At 45.1% G+C, this 27842-nt stretch overlaps 2 protein-coding genes across 3 annotated transcripts in view; both read right to left on the bottom strand.

The window, feature by feature from the left end:
- The window catches only part of Xxylt1 (xyloside xylosyltransferase 1), a 147753-nt gene extending 129177 nt beyond the window's left edge, over positions 1-18576 (bottom strand). Inside the window, exon 1 of the mRNA XM_042670192.1 lies at positions 17977-18576. Within this exon, the coding sequence (XP_042526126.1) occupies positions 17977-18480 (504 nt within the window). The 5' untranslated portion in view covers positions 18481-18576. The remainder of the gene's footprint in view (positions 1-17976) is intronic.
- The window catches only part of Acap2 (ArfGAP with coiled-coil, ankyrin repeat and PH domains 2), a 130166-nt gene continuing 114826 nt past the window's right edge, over positions 12503-27842 (bottom strand). Inside the window, exons 23-25 of one of the 2 annotated variants that reach the window (XR_006145973.1) lie at positions 26668-27322; positions 13274-13280; positions 12503-12515 (exon numbers count right to left, since the gene is read on the bottom strand). Coding sequence is in view for 1 of the 2 variants with exons in the window: in XM_042670179.1 (XP_042526113.1) it covers positions 27222-27322 (101 nt within the window). In the remaining variant the exon portion in view is untranslated. Of the gene's footprint in view, positions 12516-13273; positions 13281-26381; positions 27323-27842 lie in introns of those variants that run through there. The other variant, XM_042670179.1, reaches the window with a different exon arrangement.

Genomic DNA, 27842 nt, shown 5'->3' with positions numbered 1-27842 from the left:
TACACTTCCTCTTGAACATTGTTACCCCCTCCATTGTTTTCCCCCTACCATCCCCTCCCTCCCTCCCTTCCCCGAGGTTCTTTTTTTTTTTTTTTTTTTGATTGTGATTAAATGATTACATAATTTCAAAGTCACAAGTTCATTCTAACTTCCCTGGAGCAAATTGTCTACCACAGTCTGTAATATATAACAGTGTTCACATGTTATATACCATATTTGTGATCAGCAGCATGAGGATATTTAGTAGTGGTTCAACCAGATGAGCGGGAGTTCTTTGTTTCTTAAGTCCTGTTAGTTTTGTCGTATCACTAACCTTTTGGATTTAGCATCCACTTATGAGGGAGACCATGTACCGTTTGTCTCTTCGTTCTTGGCTTACCTCGCTCAACATGATTCCTTCTAGCTCCATCCATTTCCCTGCAAATGCCATTATTTTGTCATTTCTAATGGCTGCATAATATTCCATTGTGTATAGATACCACAATTTTTGGATCCATTCATCTGTGGTGGGGCACCTAGGTTGTTTCCATATCCTAGCTATTGCGAACAGTGCTGCAATAAACATGGAGGTGCACGTGTCCTTGTATATTGGTTCCTGTTGTTCAGGGTAGATGCCTAGAAGTGGTATGACTGGGTCGTAAGGGAGGTCAATCTTTAGCTTTCTAAGGACCCTCCAGACTGCTTTCCAAAGTGGTTGTATAAGTGTACATTCCCACCAGCAGTGTAATAGGGTTCCTCTTTCTCCACATCCCCTCCAGCATTTGTCGTTGGCTGATTTGTGGATGTGGGACATTCTGACTGGGGTAAGGTGGTATCTCAGGGTTGTCTTTATTTGCATTTCCTTCACCACCAGGGATGATGAACATTTCCTCATGTGTTTCTTTGCCATTTTTATTTCTTCATTTGAGAAGTCCCTCTTTAGTTCCCTTGCCCATTTAGTAATTGGTTTGTTAGGTTTGGGAGGGATTAGTTTCTTGAGTTCCCTGTATATACAGGATGTTAACCCCTTGTCTGATATATTGCTGGTAAATATTTTTTCCCAATTAGTTGGTTGTCTTTCTAGCTTAGTTGCGATAGATTTAGCTGTGCAGAAGCTTTTTATTTTAAGGTAGTCCCATTTGTCGAGTCTCTCTCCAACTTGTTGTGACCCTGGGACTCTGTTCAGGAAGTTCCTTCCTGTGCCTATTAGTTCAAGCGTCTCTCCTACTCTGTCCTGCAGTAGTTTCAGAGATTCAGGTTTAATGTTAAGGTCTTTAATCCATTTTGAGTTGATGTTGGTGCATGGTGATAGGCTGGGGTCCACTTTTAGTTTTCTGCATGTGGCTGCCCAGTTTTCCCAGCACCAGCGGTTGAAGAGGCTGTGTTTCTTCCATTGTATGTCTTTGGCTCCTTTGTCGAATATCAGCTGGCTGTAGGCCTGTGGATTTATATCTGGATCTTCTATTCTGTTCCATTGGTCTTCGGGTCTGTTTTTGTGCCAGTACCATGCTGTCTTTGTGATTATAGCTCTGTAGTAGAGTTTGAAGTTCGGCATGGATAGCCCTCCCATATTGTCTTTATCCCCTAGAATTGTTTTGGCTATTCTAGGTCTTTTGTTGTTCCATATAAATTTTTGGACTGTTTTCTGTATTTCAGTGATGTACGTCATTGGGATTTTAATAGGAATTGCATTGAATTTGTATATTAATTTTGGAAGTATCACCATCTTTACTATATTAAGTCGGCCTATCCAGGAGCATGGGAGGTCTTTCCATTTCCTAGTGTCTTCTGCAATTTCTTTCTTTAACTTTTTATAGTTCTCATTAAATAGTTCTTTTACATCTTTGGTTAGGTTAATTCCTAAATATTTTATTTTTTGGGAGGTTATTGTGAATGGGGTTGCTCCCTTTATTTCCCTCTCTTCCTGTGCGTTATCAGTGTATAGGAAGGCAACTGATTTTTGTGGGTTTATTTTGTATCCTGCTATTTTGCCGAAGTGACTTATGATTTCTAAAAGTTTGGGGATGGAGTTTTTGGGATCGTGGAGGTATAGTATCATGTCGTCTGCAAAAAGGGATAGTTTCACTTCTTCTTTCCCTATGCGGATCCCTTTAATGTCTTTTTCTTGCCTTATTGCCCTGGCTAAGGGTTCTAGGACTATGTTGAAGAGGAGTGGAGACAGTGGACATCCTTGCCTTGTTCCTGTTTTTAGGAGGATTGGTTGTAGCTTTTCCCCATTAAGTATAATATTGGCTATTGGTCTGTCATAAATGGCTTTTATTGTTTTTAGAAATGTTTTAAAGGCCTTTTTAAATAACAACATTTCACACAAATAATTATGAGGTCAGACCTCCATCAGGAATAAAGACTAAATTTGTGTACGATTTCTTTGCCTCCTTTTATTTTTTTTTATTTTTATTTCTTTTTGTGAGTCGTGGGGCTTGAACTCAGGGCTTGGGCGCTCTCCCTCAGCTCTTCAGCTTGAGCCACAGCGCCACTTCCGGGTTTCTAGTGCTTTATTGGAGATAAGAGTCTCACGGACTTTCCTGCCTGGGCTGGCTTTGAACTGTGATCCTCAAATCTCAGCCTCATGAGTAGCTAGGATTACAGGTGTGAGCCACCAGCACCCAGCTTGCCTCCTTTTATTTTTAATTAATTCTATCAAAGAACTTCTGAAGGTTTCTTAAAACTACAATGTCCTTGTTCAAAATAAAATATATAATGGAGAAAATGCCATGTAACACACAGAACTTCAAAAAGACTCAACTCTTTGGAAGAGGATAGTTTTCAAAAGGCAGAGGAGGGAGAGGAAGCTTGCCTCATTCCACCACACAGCACATGTTCTGCATTTCCAATATTAGAGGCTGGAGAGGCCTAAGCCTGAGGTCAGGCAGGAGCCAGTGCCTCTGCCAGCCCAGCCCAGCACACACTGACACAGAGAGATCAGGACTCCTAGAAACATTCATTGAGGACCTAAAATGAGGCCAAGCCCAGTTTCTATAAAGAAAACTCATTTATCGCTGGGAGTCAGTCCTGGCCACACTTGTGGAGCCAAGAGGGCAGGTGGCAAGGGCAGGCCCTTAGCACCAAAGATGCCAAGAACCAGAAAACCCTGAAGCCTGCCTGAAGAGCACCAGCTACCAACTGTAGAGCTCAGACCACTGGAGGCTGGGCTGGCAGAGAGTGGAGATCTTGGGGAGGAGGGGACAGTGATGCACAAGGCTTAGGGAAGGCTCTGGGGACCTGACAGTCCCTCTGACGCTGCTGAGCACTAGAACCCATCTCCTGCAGGACAGCAAAGAGGGCTCAGCTCGTCCTGAGGGGATGGCCAGAGCTTGGGAGGATCCAGTGGCAATGTCTAAGCTCAGCCAGAAAGCTTGCCATCACTAATACAAGTGTTCCCCTTCAAGTGGCATTTGTCTGTGTCATTATTATGCCATGCATAGGATCGGCTTGGACTCAACACTTCTTAGTGATGGAGACTCAGTGCTTTCAGGATTCAAGAGGCAGAGGGACCCATGAAGTAAAAGCCAGTCCTGGATTTGATGCTAGATTTGAGAAAAGAACGTATTGATGCAGTCCTAAGACACTGGAGACAGCCATCAGCGCCTCTGGCTTTCATGTGCTAGCCACATGAGAAGCTGTTCCAGATCCTCCCACCTGCCATGCCCGGCCATACTGCTGAGCCTCTGCCAGGGCTTCCCCCCAGAAGCTTCCTTCCACACTCCGCGTGCTTAGTGTCCCATCTGCTGATCGTGCTTCATGCTTCTACACTGACAGTCTTCTGCGCTAAAGAGGTCTTAATGTTTAGAAAAAGTCACTAAGTAGGAGCGTACACCCCACAAGGGAAATGGTATCTCCTCCAGGCCAGTCCCCTGCCTTCAGCCCTCCCCCTGGCCTGGGTAGATACCCAGGAAGACATAGAGAGGCAGCTGACCAGCACTTAGCACATTTCCAACTAAGAGCTGCTTCTTTCCTCTTGGGACCAGGTCAGGTTCCATCTTCGTCCTGCCCCACAGCATTCTTCAGGACAAAGGGAGGAATAAGCACATCACAATGGACTTGCTCTGACAGCAGACAGGACAGACTGGTCTCCTCAGCCTCCACCTAACACGGGCCAGCTTCACAAACACTGCTAACCTTAAAGGAAGAAAAGAAGTTTCCTTACTGATCTAAGGATGTGAAGCCTTACTGCTATGAGGGAAAGAAAAATCTGCTAAAACAACAACAACCACAACAACTGGCAATCTTTAAATCCTACATACATACCAAACCCTTGTACGACTCAGGGACTTTGCATTGGCTGTCTTCTCTGTCTTCTCTGTTGTGTCTAGATCCTTCTAGCCCTTCTGGTATCTGGTATCTGGTGCAAATGCAACTTCCTGAGATCTGAGAACATTTCCCAAACTACAGAAAAGAACAAACCATGTAACGGAGCATAGCAGCTCTATGCCACAGGGAGAAGAAAGCCAGGACACAGGGAACACCAGGCCACTACAGCCCTCAAACCAGGTTCCCACCTGGACCTGCCAGCCTCCCCAGGCTCCAGTCCAGACCACTTCCCAATTGCAGAAACCAAAGTGAGTGAGCAACATGTACATAGCAAAGAGCCACAAAACATGATTCAACCTTCATGCTTCTGACACTAGGTCCAGCAAGGGGACAAGGGGCGATCTGGGGGTTGCATGGCAAATCACTAGAGGACCCAGACCTACTGCCAGACCTTAGAGCCATTTCCTCCAGCCTGGCACAGGTAGGCAAGGGCAGGCCAGTGGGAAGCTACAGCTGAGGATGCTGAGTCCACACTGGGCAGCCACTGCACCTGTACCTGGGCATCTTCCTCACTGCTCTCATCTCAAAGGTGCTACAATCTATGGCACACTGACCCAAGTCTAAAGTCTGCAGGGGCACCAAGGAGCGTGCACATTTATCCTCCCAAGTTTCCTTCCCATCCTGTTCCCAAAGCTGCCTCCTGTGTCTGCCTCCTGTCTCAAAGGCAGCAAGACCTACAGCAAGAGAAAGGAACCCAGTCTGGCTGTCGGGAGGGCGTGGAAGGGGGAAGGCATGGCCAGTATGGAGAATACAAGAGTGTGCTACGAAGCTGAAGGTGCTTCTATCCCAGGACAGCTAACACCCCTCATGTGAGCACACACACCTGCATGTAGAGGTGTGTGCCTGGTATTCACTGAGGCAAGGCTTCTAGTAACAAGAGGAATAGGGCAAACTGAGGTGTGCCTGTAATGAAATACTACACGGCAGTTAAACCAGTAAGCCAGGTGCCAGTGGCTCATACCTGTTATACTAGCTACTCAAGAGGCTGAGGTCTAAAGATTAAGGTTCAAGGCCAGTTCAAACAGAAAAGTCTATAAGACACTTATCTCCAATTAACCTCCCAAAAGCCAAAAGTGGAGGTGTGACTCAAGTGGCAGAGTACCAGTCTCGAGTGAAAAAGCTAAGGGTCAGCAGCCAACCCTTGAGTCCAAGCCCCAGGAGTGGCAAAAAAGAAAAAGAGAAAAAGAAGAAAAAGAAGCAATAAGACCATATGTGTTCACAGGGCTAAATCTCCAAACCATCCTTTTCAGTAAAGGGCCATTTATATAACTTCCTGAAACCACAAAGCACAATAGACAAATGTTACACATACATCTATAGGTCATAAAAGCAAAAATACAAAACAAATTCCACAAAACACACCAACCTGTCATGTGGGGCAGTCAGCAGCTGTGGGGCAGAGGACAGGGAAGACACAGGATAGGCTTTAGCGATAGCTGTAATATTTTACTTCTTAAAAAAATAAAACCTGAAACAAATTCAGCAAATTGTCAGCGGCTATTTAACCTAAGTCGCAAGAGAGCAGTATCTTTATTTCCTTTTCCTGAGTTTTTCTGTGTTGGTTTGTCTCGTCATTAAAACTTGTGAGTGCATTCATACGATTCTACATAAGAGTAGAGCAGGTCTGTGCAGTGTAAGCTGGCAGGCAAACTTGGCAATGACATGTCAGCAAGTGAGCAATGAAGAACAGTCCTACTACCAGGTCCTCACTTCCACATATTCACTCTGGCTTCAGGTCACAAGCCTGTGAAATGCTCCTTGTGAACAATCAAGGAAGAACATTGAGGAACGATTCAAAAGAAAAAGGAAAATCATAGAGAGAGACATTTTCTGTGTCCAAAAATAAATCAGACACCTATAGGACAGTTTACGAGAAAAAAAAAATATGACAACAACCTATACTATGGTCCTGTGAATGACAAGCACAAAACAGAAGAGCAGCATGGGAAACAGTATGATCGATACCATCACACGTGGGTTCCACAGGAATCGAAATGAGCAGAGGACAGAATTCCCCTGCCACACCAAAATTAGGGCCACAAGTGACAAGGGCCCAAGGGGCACATGGGAAAATGAAGATGGTTCATGCCACACCCTCTGTGGCATGAGGGCTCTTTGTAGGGTGCGCTGTCAGCTCCCAGCCCTAAGTCCTTCTCCCCCCCCCACCCCACCCCCCACATTCTCACAACTCTTTCCCATCCTGGGCCAGGCTTTGTCCACAGAGCCAAAGTTAGCCTTGCTTGTTTCCAGGCTTCATTAAATTCCCTTATGAGTTCTACAAACTAAGTCCAGATGCTACACAAGTCACAGAAAAGGGCTCAGAAGCCAAGAGTTCTAGAAACCCAAGGTTCAACAACAAGCTCAGATTTCATTCCCCAAAGCCAACTGCTTAAGACACAGTTTTCGTCTCATAAAAGAAATGTTTTTTACTTCCAGCTCCTAGTGTTAAGAGAGTGACTAAGTTCAGGTTCTCATGCCTCTGATCAAAGCAAAAGCTGCTCAGTGAAGTCTGAAGAACCTGGAATAGAGACTGAACCAATCTATCAAAGGTCTCCCATCCTCAGGAAGGCTGTTCACCATATTCAATTCTCTATGTAGGCCCCAGCATGGCTGTTATCACAAAAATGATGCTCTCAGTGTCCAGGAACTCCACATAGGAAGCACCATCTGGCTGGGCTGCAGAGTGGACGGTGCCCTGGAGTCTAGGCAGCATAGCTTGCCTCCCAGAGGGCTCCCACATGCCAGGCTACCAGCCCCCTCTTGGTCACGTGGGCCCATACTATGAGACTAACAGCAAGCCCACAAGCACAGCAATGCAGAATGCAGCACTCCAGCCATGATGCTGATGCCCAGGACCAGAGAGAGACCAAAGTCCCACCATATACCTGTTCTTCTTTCTTTGGGCCATATGTGCCCCATACCATTGTTACCCAACATCCCTACCAGAGGTGTAAAAGCAACGAGTCTGCCTGATCAGTCATGGATCAAAACTCTAAAATTACAATGAAAATAAACTTCACTTTAAAATAGTTGGTGGGGCTGGGAAGGTGGCTCAGTGGTAGAGCGCTTGCCTTGCATGCATGAGGCCCTAGGTTTGATTCCTCAGCACCACATAAGCAAAAAGAAAAAAGCCGGAAGTAGCGCTGTGGCTCAAGTGGTAGAGCACTAGCCTTGAGCTGAAGAGCTGAGGAACAGCGCCCAGGCCCAGAGATCAGGCCCCACTACCGGACCCAAAAAATAAATAAAATAAAATAGTTGGTAATCTCAGGTATTTGTTATAGTCATGGAGAGGTGACCGACAGACAGATGTGAAATTCAGGTTTAGAGGCACTGGAAGACCTTACTTATAGAAGCCAGGACAAGAGAAAGACCTAGAACTTGGAGTTGTCCATCCCTGAGGCCAACAGAGACTCTGAACAGACCAAGTGGCTCTCTAAGCTGTCTAAGGTGAGAGTCCAGTTGAGCCCCTACCTCCTCCAGGCCAGCATCATGTTTCTTCTTGGTACTATAAGGAGGATAGTTGAGAAACCCAGGAAGAAGTCTTTAAAACCCATCTGCATCATCCTGGCTGGTCTCAGGCTGGACAATTTCCTATACAAGAATTCGTGTCAAGAGGCCTATGGGAGCTTTCTTTATCATCACAAAGCCCCTCTGGATGCCTTAGGACCCCAAATCCCACCAACCTGAGAGTCTTGCTCACAGAAAGTCTGAAGACTAACAGTGCCCAGCAGCCCTTCCCCAACTCCCACCAGAAAACAGGGACACAACTCACATACCCGCTGACACCTGGCTGCCCATCTGCACTGGCATCTACCTCCTGCAATGAGTCTGGGCTGCCATCCACTGCACCAGGCCCCAGCCTACACTACCTTCTCAAGACAGAATCAAAGAAATAAGCCAGCGCTGCCCTGCAACCACGTGTGCGCCAAGGCACAGCTTAGCATAGCAGGAGCCCAAAGTGGGGGAGGGGCAAGGTTAAGGGGGTGGCCAGAGGTGGAACCTCATGTATTGGTACCATAGCGGCATCTGAAGGAATAAAAGAGCTAAAGACAGAATGGAAAGATGGGTGGTGCTTCAAGAGAAGTGCCTGGGCAAAGTCCCAGGGGTATGAACTCCAGGCCGTCACAAGTGGAGCTACATGACAACCAAGCATCCTGGTGTGGCCAGACAAGCATGAGCTCTGCAGCTGCCTCTTCATGGGCTCCTGCTTCATGATTCTATTAAGCCAGAGGGCCAAGTACTTACTCAGCTCAACTCCTCTTCCCCTGCTCCTTCCTCCCCTCCTGGTCCTGACTCTCCTGCCAGGAACAGGGAGCAGAGACAATGTTACCAGCTGGCTTAGGTCCTTCGTCTCTAAGATAGGCATGGCACTTTCTACTAATTTACCACGGATGCACATCCTCAAAGCTCCCACAGACAGGTCTCCATCCTCATGCAGCCTCAGGCACCCCAGGAAAACCCTGCTCCTCAGAAAACAGTGTCCTGAGCAGCCCAAAGCCAAGTTAGCACTATACTGGATCCCAACTCACCTACCTGTGCATGTGTCAGGGCCAATGCAGCCCACCCTGAACAGAATTCAAGGAGCCTGAACATTTAGGCAGCTCCTACGGAGCCTACATTTCAGACAAAGATGATCAGGCAAGAGCTTGGGCTACCTCAATGAATGCAGTCTGTGGGGTAGGAGCTCCAAGGGATGAAGTCCAAGCAAGACCCAGGATATGAACAAGATCTTAGAGTTTGTGGGTCCATGTAGGGGAGTACAGACCAGACCAGCAGGCTTGGTGTTTTAAATCAATTACCCCTAAAAAAGATTATGAACAACTGGTATGTGAAATCAGACCAAAAACAAACAAATAAATAAAAAAAAAATTAAGAGGCGAACAAAACATCATTTATTTTATTTTTTGGGGGGGGGGGGTGGGGAGGGAGTCTGGTCGTGGGGCCTGAACTCTGGGCCTGGGCACTGTCCCTCAGCTCTTCAGCTCAAGGCTAGCGCTCTACCACCTGAGCCACAGCGCCACTTCGGCTTTTTTTCTTTTTGCTTATGTGGTGCTGGGGAATTGAACCCAGGGCCTCATGCATGCAAGGCAAGTGCTCTACCACTGAGCCACCTTCCCAGCCCAACATCATTTATTTTAAGCAAGTTTAAACTGGAACCTCCTAGAAACTAGAGTATTCACAGAAGACCATCCCACAAAAACTAGAGCAGGACCACTCCCATGTCCACACAAGACTATCAAGCTCTCCCACCGTGACAAGAAACAGCACTAGGGACGAACACTGGGGGCCTCCTCCTCCCAGCAGAAAGAGCACTGTGGGTGCAACTGAGCAAGGCACAGTGTTCCTGCTCCAAGAAGGACCAACTGTGCACTGTCAGGGAGGGATGGGCTGGAGAAGGAAATAACATTAGAGTTTGGGCTGGGAAGGTGGGTCAGTAGAGTGCTTGCCTCGTACGCAGGAGGCCCTGGGTTCGATTCCTCAGCACCACATAAACAGAAAAGGCTGGAAGTGGCACGGTGGGCCAAGTGGTAGAGTGCTGGCCTTGAGCTGAAGAGTTCAGGGACAGCACCCAGGCCTAGAGTTCAAGCCCCATAATCGACAAAAAACAAACAACAACAACAACAAAAAATTAGAGTTTGGGAGAGTGTGGAGGATTCCAAAAACCTGAAGACAACCTATTGCACCTGGGCAAACATTGCCTGCAAACTAGCTACACTGCCCTTCAGCTGAATCATTCTTCCTGGAATGCTGAGGAAGTGTCCCTGCTCCCCACACACCTACCTAACTCAGGCACCATTTAGTAGCAGTATTGTTTACCAGCCACCTGCCATGTGCCGGGCCCAGCACTGCCTCATAAGGAGTCATGTGTGGAGGCTCACAAATGTAACTCGGGACTCAGGGCCACAGGGTCCCCTCATATAGGAGACTATATTTGAAGTCTCAGGCACCTCCCCTGCAGCATCTTCCTGATCCTTCCAGGGAAACAAATGTGAGGAACAAAATGCACTGGCAGCTGCAGGACTGGGGAAGAGAAGACTTGGTGGTGGGGGAAGGAGAGGGAGGGGAGAGAACACAGCCTGTGGCCTGACATGAGCAACAGAGGCTAGACTCAGGACACTTTGTCCCACCAGTGGAGGACTGCTTAGTTGGGGCTGCTTAACAGTAATCACCCTAATAAATAAAACAAATGGCTTTCATTTAGAACACATTAAGTTAACAGCAGGCATTGTGCCAGCTGGCTCTGCGGCTTGGAACCAGTACAGAGTGGTCTTGGAAGCAGGGCATAAAGGTCAACACCCCTGCACCTGCAGGAGAGGGGCGGGCGTGACCCTGCTGGGGGTGTTCTTGACCAGCCTTCCACAGCCCATAGGAACCTGGGAGTGGCCCTGGGAACAAGACTGAAGTCTTGGGAGGGAAGTTTTGAGGACTGGCTGCAGAGTCTTTGGATTCAGATTCAGAAAGCCTGTGGATCCTGAGCCTCTCAGATTCAGAAAGCCTGTGGATCCTGAGCCTCTCAGATTCAGAAAGCCTGTGGATCCTGAGCCTCTCAGATTCAGAAAGCCTGTGGATCCTGAGCCTCTCAGATTCAGAAAGCCTGTGGATCCTGAGCCTCTCAGGCCAACACCAGGAATCCTTCCCTCTCCACCAGTCTCGCCTCCTCACAGGATGGGCCTGTGGGAGCCTTGAGATTCCACAATTAGGCCCCTAGACCTGCCAAGGGTAGAGAGGGGATCCAATTCCCCTCCGGGCCCACAGGGCACCCGACACCCAGCCCTGCGCTCAGACACATTTCCCACATTGAAGCGAAACCCCTTCGGCCATGGCTGGCGCAGGTGGCACAGAAAAGACACACTGGGTTCTAGGCAGGCCCAAGGGGCACAAAGCCTGCCCATCCACACTGCCTGTGCTGCCAAACGCAACGCCCCGCCGGCCAGCCTTCCTCCAGAGGCCTCAGCAACGCTGGTTCACCCCTGGCAGGAAGGAAATGACGGCCCTTCGCGGTCGCCCCGGTGCTTCAGTCCCCCAAGCCCCGGGGGCGGGGATGGAGGAGGAAGCGGGGAGGCGGGAAAGGCTCCCCTGGCAGGTCTGAGGACGAGGCGCCAGCGCGGTGCCATGGCGCCCTCCTGTGGTCACTGCTGGGCAGTGGCCTTGGCTGCTTGGCATCTGGGCCACACAGGCCTGGAGTCTTCCTCTTCCTCCTCCTCCTCTTTCTCCTCCTCCACCCGCCCCTCTCCCCTGCACGTGGTGGTCACGAGGTCCCATGCAAGGCACAGGATAAACAAGTGAGTCCTCCAAGGCACACACTCCCCCAGTCCTGGCTCCCAACTAGACTCTGGCACTTTACAGTCTGGAGAGCTGGCCCCAGCATGGGTCTGCCTCCAGGAAGTCAGGCAGGAGGGTCAGCCAGTTCCAGGGAAATCACTAAGGGAGACAAGGCTGAGCTGGACCCAGCAGAGGCTAGCACTGGTACAGAGGAACCCAGCTCTGTGTGCACTACCTCCCTGCCTGGCTGAGACTCAAGGTCTTGGCTAGGCTGAAGATGCTGCACCAAAACCCGAGTTCCCTTCCTTCTCCTGCTGCTGGTAGCTATGTCATACCCTCTAGGCACTGACAGCAGCCCAGTCTTGTTCTCACACCATCTCAGGCATGGCTGATGGCTTCCCCTCTGTCCGAAAGACACCCAAGGCTGCCAAGAGGCCTCCTCCAGCCAGAGCCGGCTGCCCCAGTGAGATGAATGTGAAAGTGCATGAACCTTTAAGTACCCAGCAAATAGCACTTTGTTTCCTCATCAGTCTTCACAACAGTAACACCTCCTGGCTGGCCTGAGGTATAACATGCTACATGCCTCAGAAATGGCCAATGAATGTTTCCCAAAATGGTTCAAAATCTTTCAGGCAAGGGAGAAGAGAGTGGAAGTAATTGATTTTTCTTGTAAAACACACTCTGGCTGGGCGCTGGTGGCCCATGCCTGTAATCTTAGCTACTCAACAGGCTGAGATCTGATGATCGAGGTTCAAAGCCAGCCCAAGCAGGAAAGTCCATGAGACTCTTATCTCCAAAAACCCACTAGAAAACCGGAAGTGGCACTGTGGCTCAAGCGGTAGAGCCCTCTCCTTGAGCTGAAGAGTTCAGGGACAGTGCCCAAGCCCAGAGTTCAAGCCCCATGACCGACCCAAAAAAAAAAAAAACCACACACACACACACTCTGAAATGACAAAAATGTTCTGAAATGAGTGGTTGTGGGAACCCTAGGACCCTGTGGAGTATTTTTCTGCCACCAGAAAACTGCTGGTGTTGTGTTTGCTTAGGCTGGGTACTTGACCTTCAGTAGCAATCTGGTCAAAATACAGGAAGGATTGACTGAGGGTCCTTATCTCACTGCTTTATGGTGATCTTGGTCTGTTACCTAAACGACTTATCTTACTGCTTCCACTAGTCCAGAAATCTACCTCTTGGAATGTGCCCTTTTTGATCTGTCCCTAAAGTTAGCCCCAGGGCAATCTGTCCTAATAAGGGTAGAGGATAGGGGAGACCGATTCAGTTTAACCATTTCTGTCTGTTAGAGTCATTCCTCATTATGAAACGATACTGCATGGGCAATTCTTCATCCTTCACCCCCATAGCTGCTGGACAGAGCCAGCTGTACTCATGGTTGTGTAATCTTATAAATATTCTTCTAAAAATCGCTGAATTTCATACTTCAAAGGGGTGAATTTTATGGTATATGAATTATATCTCATTCTTTAATTGCAAAAAAAAAAAAAAATAAGTATCTTAAGAGTGTCCCTGTTAAGTCTACTTGGTAAAACATAGTGTTTTCAAATGGCCTCACTAGCATTATCCCCACCTCTGGTCCTCAGCTCCACCCAGACCTGAGCTCCTCCCTACCCCAGAGTTCCCACCGTATAGCTAGATGGCCACTCACTCTCTTCCCCACCAACCTACCTGTGCTACCCAGAACTACCCACCTGGATGGGGGCAGACGCCATATTTCTCCCTCTCCAAGAAGAGTTAGGACACCTCTAATAAACCTTATAATCTTTCTCCTGTCCCTGCCTGCCTCCACGTGGTCTTCTGGAATGGTCGTGATGGATCCTAACAGGTATAGAATGCCAGCCTCGTCTCAAAGAACCTCTCAATCCAGGACACATTTCTCTATCCATCTATTTCTAGACCATCACAATGTAGCCAAAGGCTCCACTTAGTGCAAGAGGCCTAATGCTGGGCTAAGCCAAAGCATCCTCTGGAGTCCCAAGGTCACCTGCCTTGTGAATGAAGACAGCCAGAGTCAGGGTTATCACTATCAGGCTTTTCTGAAGCCCCATGAGGGAGCCCTTTCAGGCCACTCATCAAGTTGAGGGGAAGCTGTTTGTTTTCAGAGGATCAAACCCAGGGCTTTACTGATGCTCTCTACCTCTGAGTTATACCCCCACCCAAGCTCTAGCAATGAAAGGAACTGGAGAATCCATCACCATAGCTGCAGAGCTCTAATACTTGCCAACCTTAGTGCCTCCTTGGCCCAGGCTGCCCCCTGGAACCCAGCAACTGCCTATAAGTGAGAAGCACATGTATTGCCACCTTTTCCTAACTTGTCAAGGAGGATGCAGCCTCGGGCACCTGACAGGACAGCTGGGCTGCAACAGCAGCGTGTGGTCCATGGAGATCTGCTCCAGGATATCTTAGCTTTAATCCACTGCTAGCAGTACTTACTGAGCGCCTAAGATGTGCCAGGAACTGGAACTGCACTGTGAGGGGGAGAAAGCAGACTTCTACCTGTTATTCTGTGTTTCAATTTGGTGAATGCTCTATTAAACCAACACTCTTGGCTTCTTGCCCCCCGTCCTTACATCCTCTCCCCTGTCACATCTACCAACTCTTCCTTAAGAAGGGAAACTTATCTGGTGGGGGAGTTTTGGAAATCCCTGCTTCTCTTCTTCTGCCTGTCCCTGAAGGGAAGCCAGTGGCTCTCCAGTTACCTCCCTCTCCAGAGGTCAACTGACTTCAAGTCAATCTTCCCTGCTAGTAAACTGCCCTCTGGACTTTATAAGAAAGAGGTGCTCCTTACAAGGGAAATGCAGCACAAAGAGGAAAACATTGGCCTGAAAGCTGGGCCAGTCCCAACTAGGTCAGTAAGTCTCCAGGCAGCCTTGGCAAGTTTCCTCACCTGCTATATATGCTCTTGAAGATCTTTGCTGACGACAATTGCTAGTTTCCTTCCTAATCATCACAACTAAAAAAATAATTCTCTCTATAAAATGCACTCACACATGTAAGACATGGTGTTAAGGGCTAGGGTCATGGTACTTGAGGGATGTCCTTAAGAGGTTTGTAGACTAGCAAGAGAGATACATAACTATATAAATACCACTGTGACAAATGCTACAAGAAAAAGCACCCAGGGCTGTAAAAGTGTGGAACAAGAGCTCCACAAAAGTTTACCAACGAAACCCACTGAGCTAAAGCAAGACAGGAGTTAAGATGGGAGAAGGGGTGGAATTCCAGGCAGAGGGAAGGGGAAGTGTGAAATAGGTTTTCATATTGAGAGAAGCATTCCAAATCTGATGAAGTTAAATCACACATTAAAGCAAGTCCTTTAGATTTACACATTTAAAGGAAAAAAGAACACCTTTAATCACACACAGAAAACAGATTCACACAAAAGATGGATTCACAAGCAATAGGAACAATGCGATCCCAGGACTGATAAACCCTTACCTGCCCACTGCCCTGTAGCTAGCTAGAATCCTTACCCTGATCCTCACCTCTCAGGTCTCAACAGAGAAGGTGGCAGTTTCATTTGCAAGCCTCCTTTGAGGGCTGTGGCTGTCAGAACTGAACCCTGCAAGAGGAGCAAGTCAAACCAGGAAACACATACTCCAAGACAAGAGCTGGTCCTGAGGCTGGTCCCACACCTGAGCCGTTACTTATGGCACCAACTATGGGCCAAGCATCATACATAGGGACAGGTGATATGACATAAAACAACAGCGCCAGAGTGGTACCAGAAGGAAGAAGAGGAGGTCATACTTTTCAGCTGGGGGTTCCTAGCGGCAATGAAGCTACAGGGAGCCCAACTCCAGGTCCTGGATTCTTAGCCTCCTAGAACATGAAATCCTGGCGCAGATATCAGGAATGGACAGCTATGCAGGGTTGGACACAGACTGTGCCCAGGAGGTAGGAACATTCTCAAGGGAAGTAGAAACTGAGTAAAGAGCGGCTGAAAAGCCAGGTGTGGTGGCTCAGCATATAATCCTAGCTACTTGGGAGGCAGAGATGGAGGATGCACAATAGCTGAGCACTTGTCTGTCATCCGCAGCAACACAAGGAAGCACAACAAAGAAAATCAAAGAGCAAAGAGGGAAGAAAGGAAGAAAGATAGGCCAGGAATCAGATTGCTTATAGCATCATGCTCACACAGAGCCCACCAGTACCTCTGTTCAGTAACACTATGTAGATATTTATGAATTTTAGTTATATTAGCTATGTTTAGACAAAAGACTGCTTTTTTGTTCCAGTACAAGGGTTTGAGGGCAGAGCTTTGAGCTTGCTTCGCTAGCTACTAGCTCAACTGGCACTCTACTATTTGGACCATACCTCTAAGCCTACTTTTGCTTCTTATTTTAGAGATGGAGTCTCTAGGACTTGTCTGCCATGGCTGCTTTTAAACTGTGATCCTTAGATCTCAGACTCCAGAATAGCTAGGATGACAGGCATGAGCTACCAGCACTTGCTAGATTTTTTACTTTTATCTATTTAGTATAGTTCTGCACACAAGATCCCTATACTGTTAAAGTGATTTATATGAGTGCCTCTGTGTGTGCTAAATGTCTTAACTTTGTAAAGAGGAGTCGTGATATAAGGCATCCCCAGGGCTTCATAAGAATGGTCTCTTTTAGAATTTGTACTCTGTTGCAGCAAGTGGTTAATTTTGCCCTGGTCCTATGAGCTTCTGCATGCAGAGGCAAAGTCTGTTTCTTTATAAGTATCCCTCATTTCTAACACAGTACTCAGCACATAGTCCATATTCAATAAGTGATTATTAAAATAATAGATGATGCTTTACACTAATTTGTGTTATATTCCATATGGCTATTTTAATAAATCTGGTCCTTCACACGCAAAAAAACAAAATCAAAGAGCAGGCCAGTATAGGCATAATAGAGGGAGACCTTACCTGAAAAATAACCAATGCCAGAAGGGACTGGAGGTATGGCTTAAGTGTCAGAGTGCCTGGCTTGAAAGCATGAGGTCCTAAAGTCAATACTTAGTACTTCAAAAGAAAGAAAAGTGAATGAGGACCCAAGAGGAAGAAGGACCATCCTGGGTAGAAAGTACAGATGGGACATAAATTGGCTGAGCATGGTGGTATATGACTATAATTCCAGAACTCAGTAGGATGAGGCAAGAGGATTCAGAGCTTGAGGAAATTCTGGGCTATGACACTATGTTTCAAAAATAAACCAAGGAATAGACACAATAGGCCAAACACAGCTAAAGATGTATGACAGGCTCACAACACAGCCCCACCAAGAAACCAGAACTTGATACATGCCTGCTCCCATACCATTTAAGATATGTCCCCTACATAGGACAAACAAGCCCATCAGAAAAGGACATCAGGACCAGAAGGGATTTCTTACTATAGAAAGGCCAAAAGTTTAAGACCTGGAGTTTTGCAGCTAGGTGAACCCTTGCTTCCTGGCCTAGGGCAACAAGTGGCCACCACAATCCCAAGTGGAGGAGCTCCCCCTTAGTCATCAGACTCCCAGGTCCTCTGAGACACTGCTTTGGCCTTGCTGCTCTTCCTCCAGGCTCACATCCAACTCCATAGTTTAAGATCACTTACTCTTCCAATCAAAAGAAGAAGAAAATTTGGACTCCTCCGTACCACCAACAGGTCAAAACTTGCTAGGGCAAGCATGCAGTCTTGAACAAGGAGATCCAGGCAGTGAAGAGGAAGGACAGGAGAAGTGGAGCTGCCTTGGAGGCAGGCTGATCCAGCCTGCAAGACAGGCTGCTTTCCCTAGATGGTACCTGTAGCTCTTAGAACTTTCTCTTCCTCACTAGGAGGAACCACAGCTTCTCTAACTGGGCTCCTGACCCTTGGAGGCTGGGGGTAAGGAATCACTGGAGAGAATATGACATGGTTCACACTGGACCTGACTAGCTCTGCCTGAAAACCCTTAAATGCTACTGAGAGATGCCAGTGCAACTTGGACACTTCCAGAAGCCTCACCAAGACTGTCCAGCAGATGTTGCTCGGATGACAACTGATGTCTTCAAATGACCACTTCCACTCTGAGAAGTGAAGGAACGTAAAAAGAGGTGCAGATCCTGAAGGCATTGCAACTGATCTCCGCAAGGTGTGCAAAATGCGGGTGTGCTTAATCTCCGATTGGGGGGGGGGGGGGAGAGAGCAGCGAGAAGCTAGGCCACCAGCTATGGCAGCAGCCTTACTTTTGCAGCACTGGGACACACCCCCAGCCTAGGCCTCCACTGAGAGCATGTTGAGGAGCAGACGGGTAGAGGAGTCTGGGCTACAGGCTGATAAATCAGACAGCACAGGAAAGTCTCTCCCCATTCCCTGACAGAAGCAAGCCTAGACCGCGGGAGAACGCGCGTGGGCCACCCACCAGGGGAACCACGGCTGCGACCCCAGCTCACCTTGCACTTAAAGCCGGCGGCCGACGGCAGGAGCTCCCGCAGCAGGCCTTTGGCCACCTCGCGGCTGGCCTCCTCGCTCACGAAGTGCAGGTTCAGCACCTCGTGCGCCTCGAACTTGGCGAGGCGCAGCAGCGAGCGCAGCGCGACGCGGGCCTTGGCCTGCAGCGCGGCGTTGTGCTCCGCCTTGGTGAACATCATCAGAAGGTGATAATCCAGCGGGCCGGCCCCGCCGCTCTCCAGGCTCTTGGCCTTGGCCCCCGGAGGCGGCGCCAGGGACGCCCTGGCCAGCTCGAGCGCGGGCGGCGAGGGCGCGGCGGGGACCCCGGCGCGGGCCTCCTTCAGCCTCTTGGTGGCGCTCGAGAAGGTCTCCCGCCCCGAGCCCAGGTAGTAGAAGGCACAGACGGCCAGCGCCGCGGCCAGCAGCAGCGCGCAGTAGTGGGAGCGCACCGCGCCCAGGCGCGCCATGGCCCGAGCGCATGGGGGCGCGCCCCGGAGGAGGCTCATGCGCCCCGAGTCCGCAGGCCCAGCGACCGGGAAGGCCTCGGAGACACTCTCCCCCGGCCACCTAGCCCTCGCGCCAGGCGGCGGCCATGGCGGGGGCGGGGCGAGGCTGCCGAAAGCCAATCAGGGGCGCGGAGGCTCGGGAGGCAGGGCCAGCGCGTGCCCGGCGCCCGCGGGGTCCTAGATTCAGAGGAAAGGAGAACCCCGAGGCCCGTGCGAGGTCCTGCAGCCCCGGAGAAGGGTGGCCAGCTAGACAGCTGTGTGAACAAGGGCTCGCTTCCCCCTGGCCCAGTCCAAGAGACTGGACGGTGAAGCTGATCCGTGAAGGAACGGAGATACCCCCAACTCAGGACTTTCAGTTAGCAAAACAGATATGCTAGAGAAAAAAGACATGGGACTTACAAAAGATACTATTTATTTTTTCTATTTATTTATTTTGTGGCACTGAGGAATCGAACCCAGGGCCTCATGCATGCTAAGCAAGCAGGCTACCACATTCCCAGCCCCAAGGGAAAGCTTTTATCTGTACTTTCTAATTGTTTTTGAAAGATTTATTGTCCTCTTTCCTGCTCATTCACCTCTGGGAGAATAGCTGTGGCTAAGGATTTTAAACTAGAAAGCTCCTTTCCATTTCACGCTAAAATGATGACGCTTGAAGTGGAAATCTCCCCATAACCCATATATTTGGCACCTTTACAACAGACCCGAGGTAATCTGTGAGACCCTGCTACCCCAAATGTAGCGATCATTCAGAGACCCTGAGTTGTAGTACTCAAGATTGTGGTAGCACACACACACACACACATAATATGTATATAATTTTTTTTCAACAGGCTTCAACATGGTAAAAAGCCTAAGCCAGGTTTGGTGGCTCATGCCTGCAAACCTTGTTAGTTACTCATGTGGTTGAGATCCATCCAAAGGAGGATCACAGTTCTAAGCTAGGGGATGGGGGGAATTCCCAAGACCTACGTAGGAAGATGAATAGGAAGATTGAGGTTCAGGAAACCTATGCAAAATATGAGGTGCTATTTCAAAAGTAATCAGAGCAGGGGCTGGGAAGGTGGCTCAGTGCTAGGGTGCTTGCCTTGCAAGCCACTGGGTTCTATTCCTCAGCACCACATAAGCAGAAAAAGCTGGAAGTGGCGCTGTGGTTCAAGTGGTAGAGTGCTAGCCTTAAGTTGAAGAGCTGAGGAACAGTGCCCAGGCCCAGAGTTCAGGCCCCACAACCTAAAAAAAAAAAAAAAAAAGTAATCAGAGCAAAAGGCTGGAGGTGGCTCAAACGGCAGAGGTCTTGCCTACCAAATATACAGCCCTGAGTTCTCTTAACAGAATCACACCAAGATAACTTGCTACGGTCATACAGCTAGCCTGTGGGCGTTTTTGACCCCAGTCAGACACTGCCAGACAGCTAAGTACAAAATCAACTAATTTCAGTCTTCTAAGAATCAATGGTACACCAAGAGTTCTGAATTAAACCTGAATAAGTAGTCTGGATGTGTGAAAGTTAGATGTGAAATGCATGAACCAAGGTGCACAAATGGACCTTTCAGTTTAGGAGGCCAGTCCACTATTTTTCAAAGTGTTAGGTGAAGCTCACCTTTCCCAGGACCACCACTTTTTTTTTCAACTCTCATTCTTTTCAAATGAAGCAACACTTCTGACAACACCAGACCTATGCAACACCAGACCTATGAAACAGACCTGACAAGTTCAACATATACTAACTACCATGGAGTAGGAGGAAGGCTAAACTCCTCTATAGAATTGCCACGTTGTCATTTGATGTTCCCAACTCTATCAGGGACCTCTCCCACTGTATGTATGTGTGTATGTATATATGTGTGTCTGTGTGTGTAAATGGGGGGGTGTATATGCAATATAACATTTATATCCAACATATATGAAAAGTTTAACCACCATAACTTTTCTAGAATATTTATAAATATTAAGCTTCATATTAAACCTTCAGATCTTGGTTTATATGACTACAAAAACAGTCACTAAACACCTTCCCATCTAGTGTCGGGACTTGGACCTATCTTCAACCATTCCCTGAGGGCCATTCACATACTCTCAAGCCTGATCTTGCTCCTCTGCAAAATAGAAAAACTCCAATAGGAGATATTATCTTTTTTTCAACTAAACTTACCTCCATTACCTAACAATATCTGATATGTTGAATGAGCCTAAAAATATACCCACCCATCAAAACATTTTTCACTTTTTTTTTTTTTTGGTCGGTTGTGGGGCTTAAACTCTGGGCTTGGGTGCTGTCTCTCAGCTCTTCAGCTCTAGGCAAGCACTCTACCACTTGAGCTACAGCGCCACTTCTGGTTTTCTGGTGATTTATTGGAGATAGGAGTCTCATGGTCTTTCCTGCCTGGGCTGGGTTTAAACCAAGATCCTCAGATCTCAGCCTCCTGAGTAGCTAGGATTACAGGCATGAGCCACTGGTGCCGGGCCAAACTTTTTTTTTTTAAAGAAGAGTCTGAGATTTAGTTGAGAAAACCCCAAGGAGGAGAAAAAGTAGGCAGTTTAAACAGAACAATGTTTTTAATGAGGCTATGGAATTGAAGCTGTCCTCTACATTTGAAATTTTTTATAATTATTTAATTAGCCATATAGGTAGTGAAAGTAGGTGACAAAGCAGTATGGTCCTGTTGTGTCCATGTATAAGACATACCTAAAGGCTTAACAGGGTTTCTATATCAAGAAAGTGGCAAATTCTCCACCGTCGTGTAACAGAACATCCTATGGCGACAGTCCAGGGTGTGCCTAGAGTTTCATTGACTACTGGGTTCTCAAAATGGGGCTCTATGCCTGAGAAATTCTTGTGTATTTTAGTTAAATAGTGACATGTAGCTTTGGATAGCACAGGTAGAAAGAATTTCTGATTTGCTTTGCTTTGTGGCCAATTGTTTTATTGCCTTAACAGAAACTGAATTCATGGCTAAGCAGGCAATCTACCATGCCCCTAGTCCTGCTTTCATTTAACTTTGTGTGTGTACCTGTACTGGGACTTGGAACTCTGAGCCTCTAGCTCTTGCTCAGCATTTTCTAATTATGGCTGAACATTAGACTGAAGTCTACCATTTGAGCCACACCTTCACTTCTGGCTTTTTGCTGGTTAATTGGAGGTAAGTCTCTTCGATTTGTTGGCTTGGGTTGGCTCTGGAAGTGAGACTTTCAGATCTCAGTCTCCTGAGGAGCTAGGATTGTAGGCATAAGCCATGGGCAACTAAATCTCAAGCAACTTTTCTTTTTTTTGGGGGGGAGGCTGATCATGGGGCCTGAACTCTAGGCCTGAGCACTGTCCCTCAGCTCTTCAGCTTAGGCTAGCGCTCTACCACTTGAGCCATAGTGCCACTTCTGGCTTTTCCTGCTTATGTGATGCTGAGGAATCGAACCCAGGGCCTCATGCATGCAAGGCAAGCACTCTACCACTAAGCCACATTTCCAGCCCAACCTCAAGCAGCTTTTAAAGGAAAAGAAAAGCATCGAGATCTGGTTTTAGTTCTCCATTCCTTCAATTCCAATGCACACAGAAACGTGTTTTCATTGGTTTATGAAGAGGATGAAGTATAAATGTGTTGTCTAGATTAGGGACAGATATATGAGGTGGGAGAGAGGCTTGTATCTGATGGCAGCACCTGGTGCACCTGGGAAAGAAAGCTGTCTGCTTGTGCCTCAAGAAGAATGAATCATCCTCCTAGGGACGGCCATCTCTGTGCTTCCTGGGAGGCTCCTGGTGGGTAAGATCCTCAAGCTCCTGTGAGGTATAAGGGTTAAACTGGAGGCAATACCGGAAGGGAACTAGAAGTTGTCTCTGGGCTGCTAGCTTTGCCTCTGGTCTGCTTTTGAATTGCCCACTGTAATGGCATCTAGTCCAGTCTGGCAGTGAATGATGGCTATCTACTGGGGAAAGGAAGCTTATTCTAGGAGCTTAAGAATAAGTGAGAGATTAGTAATGGGGCTTCCTTTGGTGGACAGGAAGCCATACTCCTTCCAGATGGCTGCATGTGAATGCAGAATATGAAGGCAGATTAACAGACATGCCTAGAAAGTAAGTGAAAATAAAGTAGAATTTCTCAGCAGAAAACAATGCCAGGTGAGATTTTTATTGAATTATTATGGTAATTTTTTCAGCATACAAAGTAATCAAGTATAGTATTTACAATTCTTACATAATGTACATTTTAGAATAACTATAAAGATAATGTACTTTGTTCCATTTACAATGACAAGCTATTGTAAAACTACATTCAGGAATTAGATACAAAATCTCTACATACTAATAGAAAGTAAATGGAGTGTTGGTTATACATTCTTTAAAAGATACTTTCTCAGGTAGCAAGAAATATTACATACTGTTTTTGACTGGAATGATCCAGAAATACCACAAAGCACACATATATAGAAAGTAAACATGTATAGAAAAGAGTTCATTATTTCCAGAAGTTAACCTTTAGCCTCTGTGTAAAATACATGATGCCAATGATGTTTATAATTAGCAAGCTTTCCCTGTTTAAAATTAATACCCAAAACAGGAATGAGAAAATACAAGAGAAATCTAGATACGACAGTAAAAAGGTTAATGCAGACAAAACTGTATTTAATCTGCTTTATTTGTAAACAGAAAAAGATGTCCATAAAACTGTCTTTACAGATGTCAGGATTCAGCCGAACAGAATCCAAGCTCCTTTTAGTTTTCCTTTAAAACCATCAAACAATTGGGAGGTTTAAATTACCTTCAAATGTTTTGTTTTTCCAAAAATGTAAAATATCCTATATTTTGATGCCTTCAAATCCCAACCTGTCCCCTCAAACCTTGCCCTCCAGGTTCTCCAGAATATTTGGAGTCTCTATAATCAAACACAAGGGAAGGTGCTGCTAGACAATCTTTCAAATCATTTCATGGTACAAGTAGAGTGCCTGTGATTTGCAGTCAGTCAGAACTGAGTTCTGCCACCAACCAGCAAACCAAGTGGCTACCTCTATAAAACATGAAGAGCAAGCCAAGATCAAATGGCAGACCACGTGGAAACTCATAAATGAAGACCTCAGAAGTCCTACTGTGAGATTCAGGATATAAGGTAATGTACCACCAAATAGCAAAACATACACAAAAGAATGCTTTTATACTTTCACTTTGTTTCATCTACTCATTAATTTGTGTGGAGCCCTGAATTCAAGAGAGAGAACTGACTAGTAGTCCAGTGCTCTTTCCACTATACAATGCAATTCTAAGGTCATTCTGGACACATAATTCTATAAAAATATATCATCTTTCCAACTCATGTCCATAGTCAAAAGTACAATCATACAAAAGAGTAAATATGACAATGTAAGAATGAGCTGGGAATGTCTGATTATTCAAAATGTAGCAAATTTTGTCTTAAACTCAATTTGGTTTATTATGAACATAATTAAATGCATAAAATTGTATTTTAAAATACCACTAACATTACCACTCCAAACATAACCCATTCAAATTGTGAAAGTCTAATTTTTTTTCAAAATGCATTTATGAAGAACTCAAGTACACACTATAAAGTAAATCTATATGTTTGGGAAAGAACAACAATGAATTTCACTAAAACAGTGAAGACCAGTATAAGTCAGGCACACTGTAATATAGTAAATCCCTGGAAATTTCTGGATTTCTAAGGACTGTAGAAATAATTCACTTCAGGAATATTAACAATGTAATGTTGCAATGAAACATTGCAAATAACTACTCAATTACCTTTAGTCTGGCTATGAAATTAAACTGAAATTCATGAACTCTTCATAATGCTATGATATTTTTATATTAATACAATTTTTAGGGAGCTAACGACTATGAGCTAACAGAACTACATAAAGAACCAGAAATTCTTTATCAGTAGATTGGTAATGAACAGAAAATAAAGAGCAATCACTCAGACTAAAGAGGCCCTAGAGAATGATTAGCACTGTTTGTACATAATTTTCCAGATACACTTCACAGCAAAAGAAAACTCGTATTTGTTACTGTATAAAAGCTATTAGTTAACACAGCAAATTTTACTTAAGAATCAGCCTACCTTGTAACTATTAAAATCTTGCTGTTTACTTCTATCTTTTCAGTCAAATTTAGCACATTTAAGAAATCAAGTCCCAAAATGTATTTTTGTTACCTGTCTCCTTGCACTATTAAAGATGCAGTTCTCTCTGAGGGTATTCAAAAATCAATTTAACTACATCTCTAGCAATTAAGACATTACTTAATAAGTAAACACCATCTTGACAACACATGACTAGTGCCACTGGAGATAATTGTGTAAGCAGGAATTCCCTCAGGTCTCACCACCCCAAAGTTTATCTCCAGCACTAATGCCAATACTAGGGGAAACAACCTCCACATGATCAAAGGTCAGGAGCTTCAGAAGTGAAGTCTAGGATTAAAACCAGAATAGACACGACAGGGGAAAAGTGAGGCTTTCTTTTCTCTTCTCTGTCTTCCTTTCTTTGTTTGTTTAACCTATCTCTCTTCTTTAAGGTCTTAGGACAATTAATTTCAGAGTACACTCTAATAAAAATGTTACAAATCAGACTTTCCCCTTTAGACACAGTGCCTATGAGTCCATGTGATCTGTGATTCCAACATGGAATTGGAAAGATTTAATGTTTCTTGTTGTGTTGTAGTTAAAAACAATGCTCTGAAAACTAGTATTTCCTCAGAGACAATTCAAAATGCATTTTCATCATTATCTAATATGTAGTGACTATTATTAAACAAGCATTACAATGCTTGCAATTATGCTAAATTATGGTAGATTTTCTGTGATGTGAATTTATTTCCATATACTTCCTGTTTAGATTCTGATTTGATGTTTAATCAAAGACTACTTATGGGGAGAAAGGGAATATTACAAAATTTACTATCTGACTAAATACAATTTATTTTTTGCAAGTTTAAAAACCTTTAATCTAGAAACTGGGTAGCAATAATATTATTTGCACATAATTCCTAAAAGAACTGTTGTCAAAATTAGGAAACTATTTAATTTATTCTACTCTCTCAATGAGGCATGTCAATCAAAGATGGAATCAGACCGACTTACAGCATGTACATGAAAAATAAGTATATTCATATTTTGGAATTTGAGAGTCTATGGATCATGTAACCAAATTCTAAAGCTATACAGGTGATAAAACTGTGAATAGAATATAAGATATAGAAAAAAATTAAGGAATTTACTGCTTTACATTTTAGTATAAACCAAAAAAAAAAAGAGCTTTTACATAGTATAAACCAAAAAAAGAGCTATTTTTTCTTCTGTATAAAGAGATTTTTCTTGGGCTGGGAAGGTGGCTCAGTGGTAGAGCGCTTGCCTTGCATGCCTGAGGCCCTGGGTTCAATTCCTCAGCATCACATAAGCAAAAAAGAAAAAAGCCAGAAGTGGCGCTGTGGCTCAAGTGGTAGAGTGCTAGCCTTGAGCAGAAGAGCTGAGGGACAGCGCCCAGGCCCAGAGTTCAGGCCCCACAGCTGGACCCCCCAAAAAAAAAAATGAGAGATTTTTCTTCCACCAGAATCAACAGCAAAAAATGTTTCTTACAAAGACAAATTTCAAGTATAATTTTGATGACAGCATAAGTTGCAACATGCAAGTAACCTTTGAAACAGTTTTATTACATTGATATTAATCCATAAAGGTTTTAGGAAATCAGCCCCCAACAATGAAGAACTACAACTTCTAAATGAAGATTTTTTTGGTGATTAAAAAACAAAAAGCTGAGCACTGGTGTCTCACAGCTATAATCATAGTGACTCAGGAGGCTGAGATCTGGTCCAAGGTTTGAAGACAGCCTGGGCAGAAAAGTCCTTGTGACTTGTCTCCAATTAGCCACCAAAAAAAAGTTGGAAGTACATCAAGTGGTAAAGTGCTAGCCTTGAGCTACAAAGATCAGGGACAGTGCCCAGGCCCTGAGTTCAAGCCCCAGAACAAGGGGGGAAAAACTAACAAAAACTGAGTTCTTTGCTTCACAAACATGCAGAAAATTAAAAGACTGAACTTGGTCTAATTGTACAGCCATGATATATGTGTATGTGTGTATACATGCGTGCATGCATGTATATAAATGTATCTGTTAGATTAGATAGAGATAGATAGATAGATAGATAGATAGATAGATAGATAGATAGATAGATAGATAGATAACAACTAAATTGCCTAAGGAGTACAATGTCATTTCTGAGTAATGGGTCAAAGAATATTTCTAATTCAGTAACACATTGTGTGGATAGTAGCTGGGCTACCAATACACCAATTTCTAAACCAACAAAAACCATCAGGGAAGCTAAGGAAAAGATGATTTCCTGACGCAGAAGGATAACGGGCTCACATGTGACGAAGACAGGCTTGACTGAATGATCCTGGGCACAGTGTACAGGAAGAAACATCAAGGCTATCACCCATTGGCAAAGAACCTCTTAGCATCTTGTAGTATAGAAATGGCCTAAACCTAGATCCAAATTTTATCTATAAAACAGGCTTAAAAAAAAAAATGAAATAAAAGAGGTTGTAAAGTAGTTCCCTCTTCCAACTATGAGGTGTATGTTTTAATTTTTCAAAGTATCCACAAATGTGTACCTTTTCCAAAAAAATTCAGTATCTACCAAAATTATATAAGCAGATTTAAAGCAGTAAAAAAAATTATGAGTTTTAGGCTGTATACATTAGGAATTCATCAAATTTCAAATTTTCCCCTGAAAAATTTCAGAATTTCTGTGAATCTTGCTGAAAACGATTTAGCTTCTCTGGATTATTGGATGCCATTTGTGAAAAGTCACGAAAAATGTCCTGGTAAGTTTCATCACCTGCATGAGAGTAACAGGATAGTTTTAAAATATATACAATTAGAACATTAATAAAAACAGTATTCATTCTTTATAAATCATTATATTAAAATGTCTGTTCACATGAGCATTTTAGGAAGAAAAGAATTCCCAACTAGATACAAATCCAAGAAGAATATATAATGAAAAGAAAAACTATACCTGAAAAAAAGCATCTCAGATGCAGCCACAGAGGAAAGTTCAAAGTTAGAAAAGAGCAGAGATGAAAGTGTTCAAAGCAATGCAAAGAAATACATTTATTAACATATGAGAAATAAGTCATTCTAAATAAAGTAAGCAAGACATTCTTTATAAATAAATATTTTTGATAAAAGCCCAAACAAATGACCAAAACTAAACACTAATGTTTCTGATGGATGCAAGTTATTAACAAGACAAAATATAAGCAGGTGGAAAGAGCCTTCTACTATAATACTATCATTTAATTATAAGAAATTTGAATTAAGTAATTCCTTACTTAAACTTTAGTGCTTAGGATGAA

The sequence above is a fragment of the Dipodomys spectabilis genome, unplaced genomic scaffold (assembly GCF_019054845.1).
Source record: "Dipodomys spectabilis isolate Male_0828 unplaced genomic scaffold, ASM1905484v1 ptg000017l, whole genome shotgun sequence".
Lineage (NCBI taxonomy): Eukaryota > Metazoa > Chordata > Mammalia > Rodentia > Heteromyidae > Dipodomys > Dipodomys spectabilis.
Note: the sequence above shows the minus strand (reverse complement) of the source record. Positions and strands in the feature narration are given on the sequence as shown.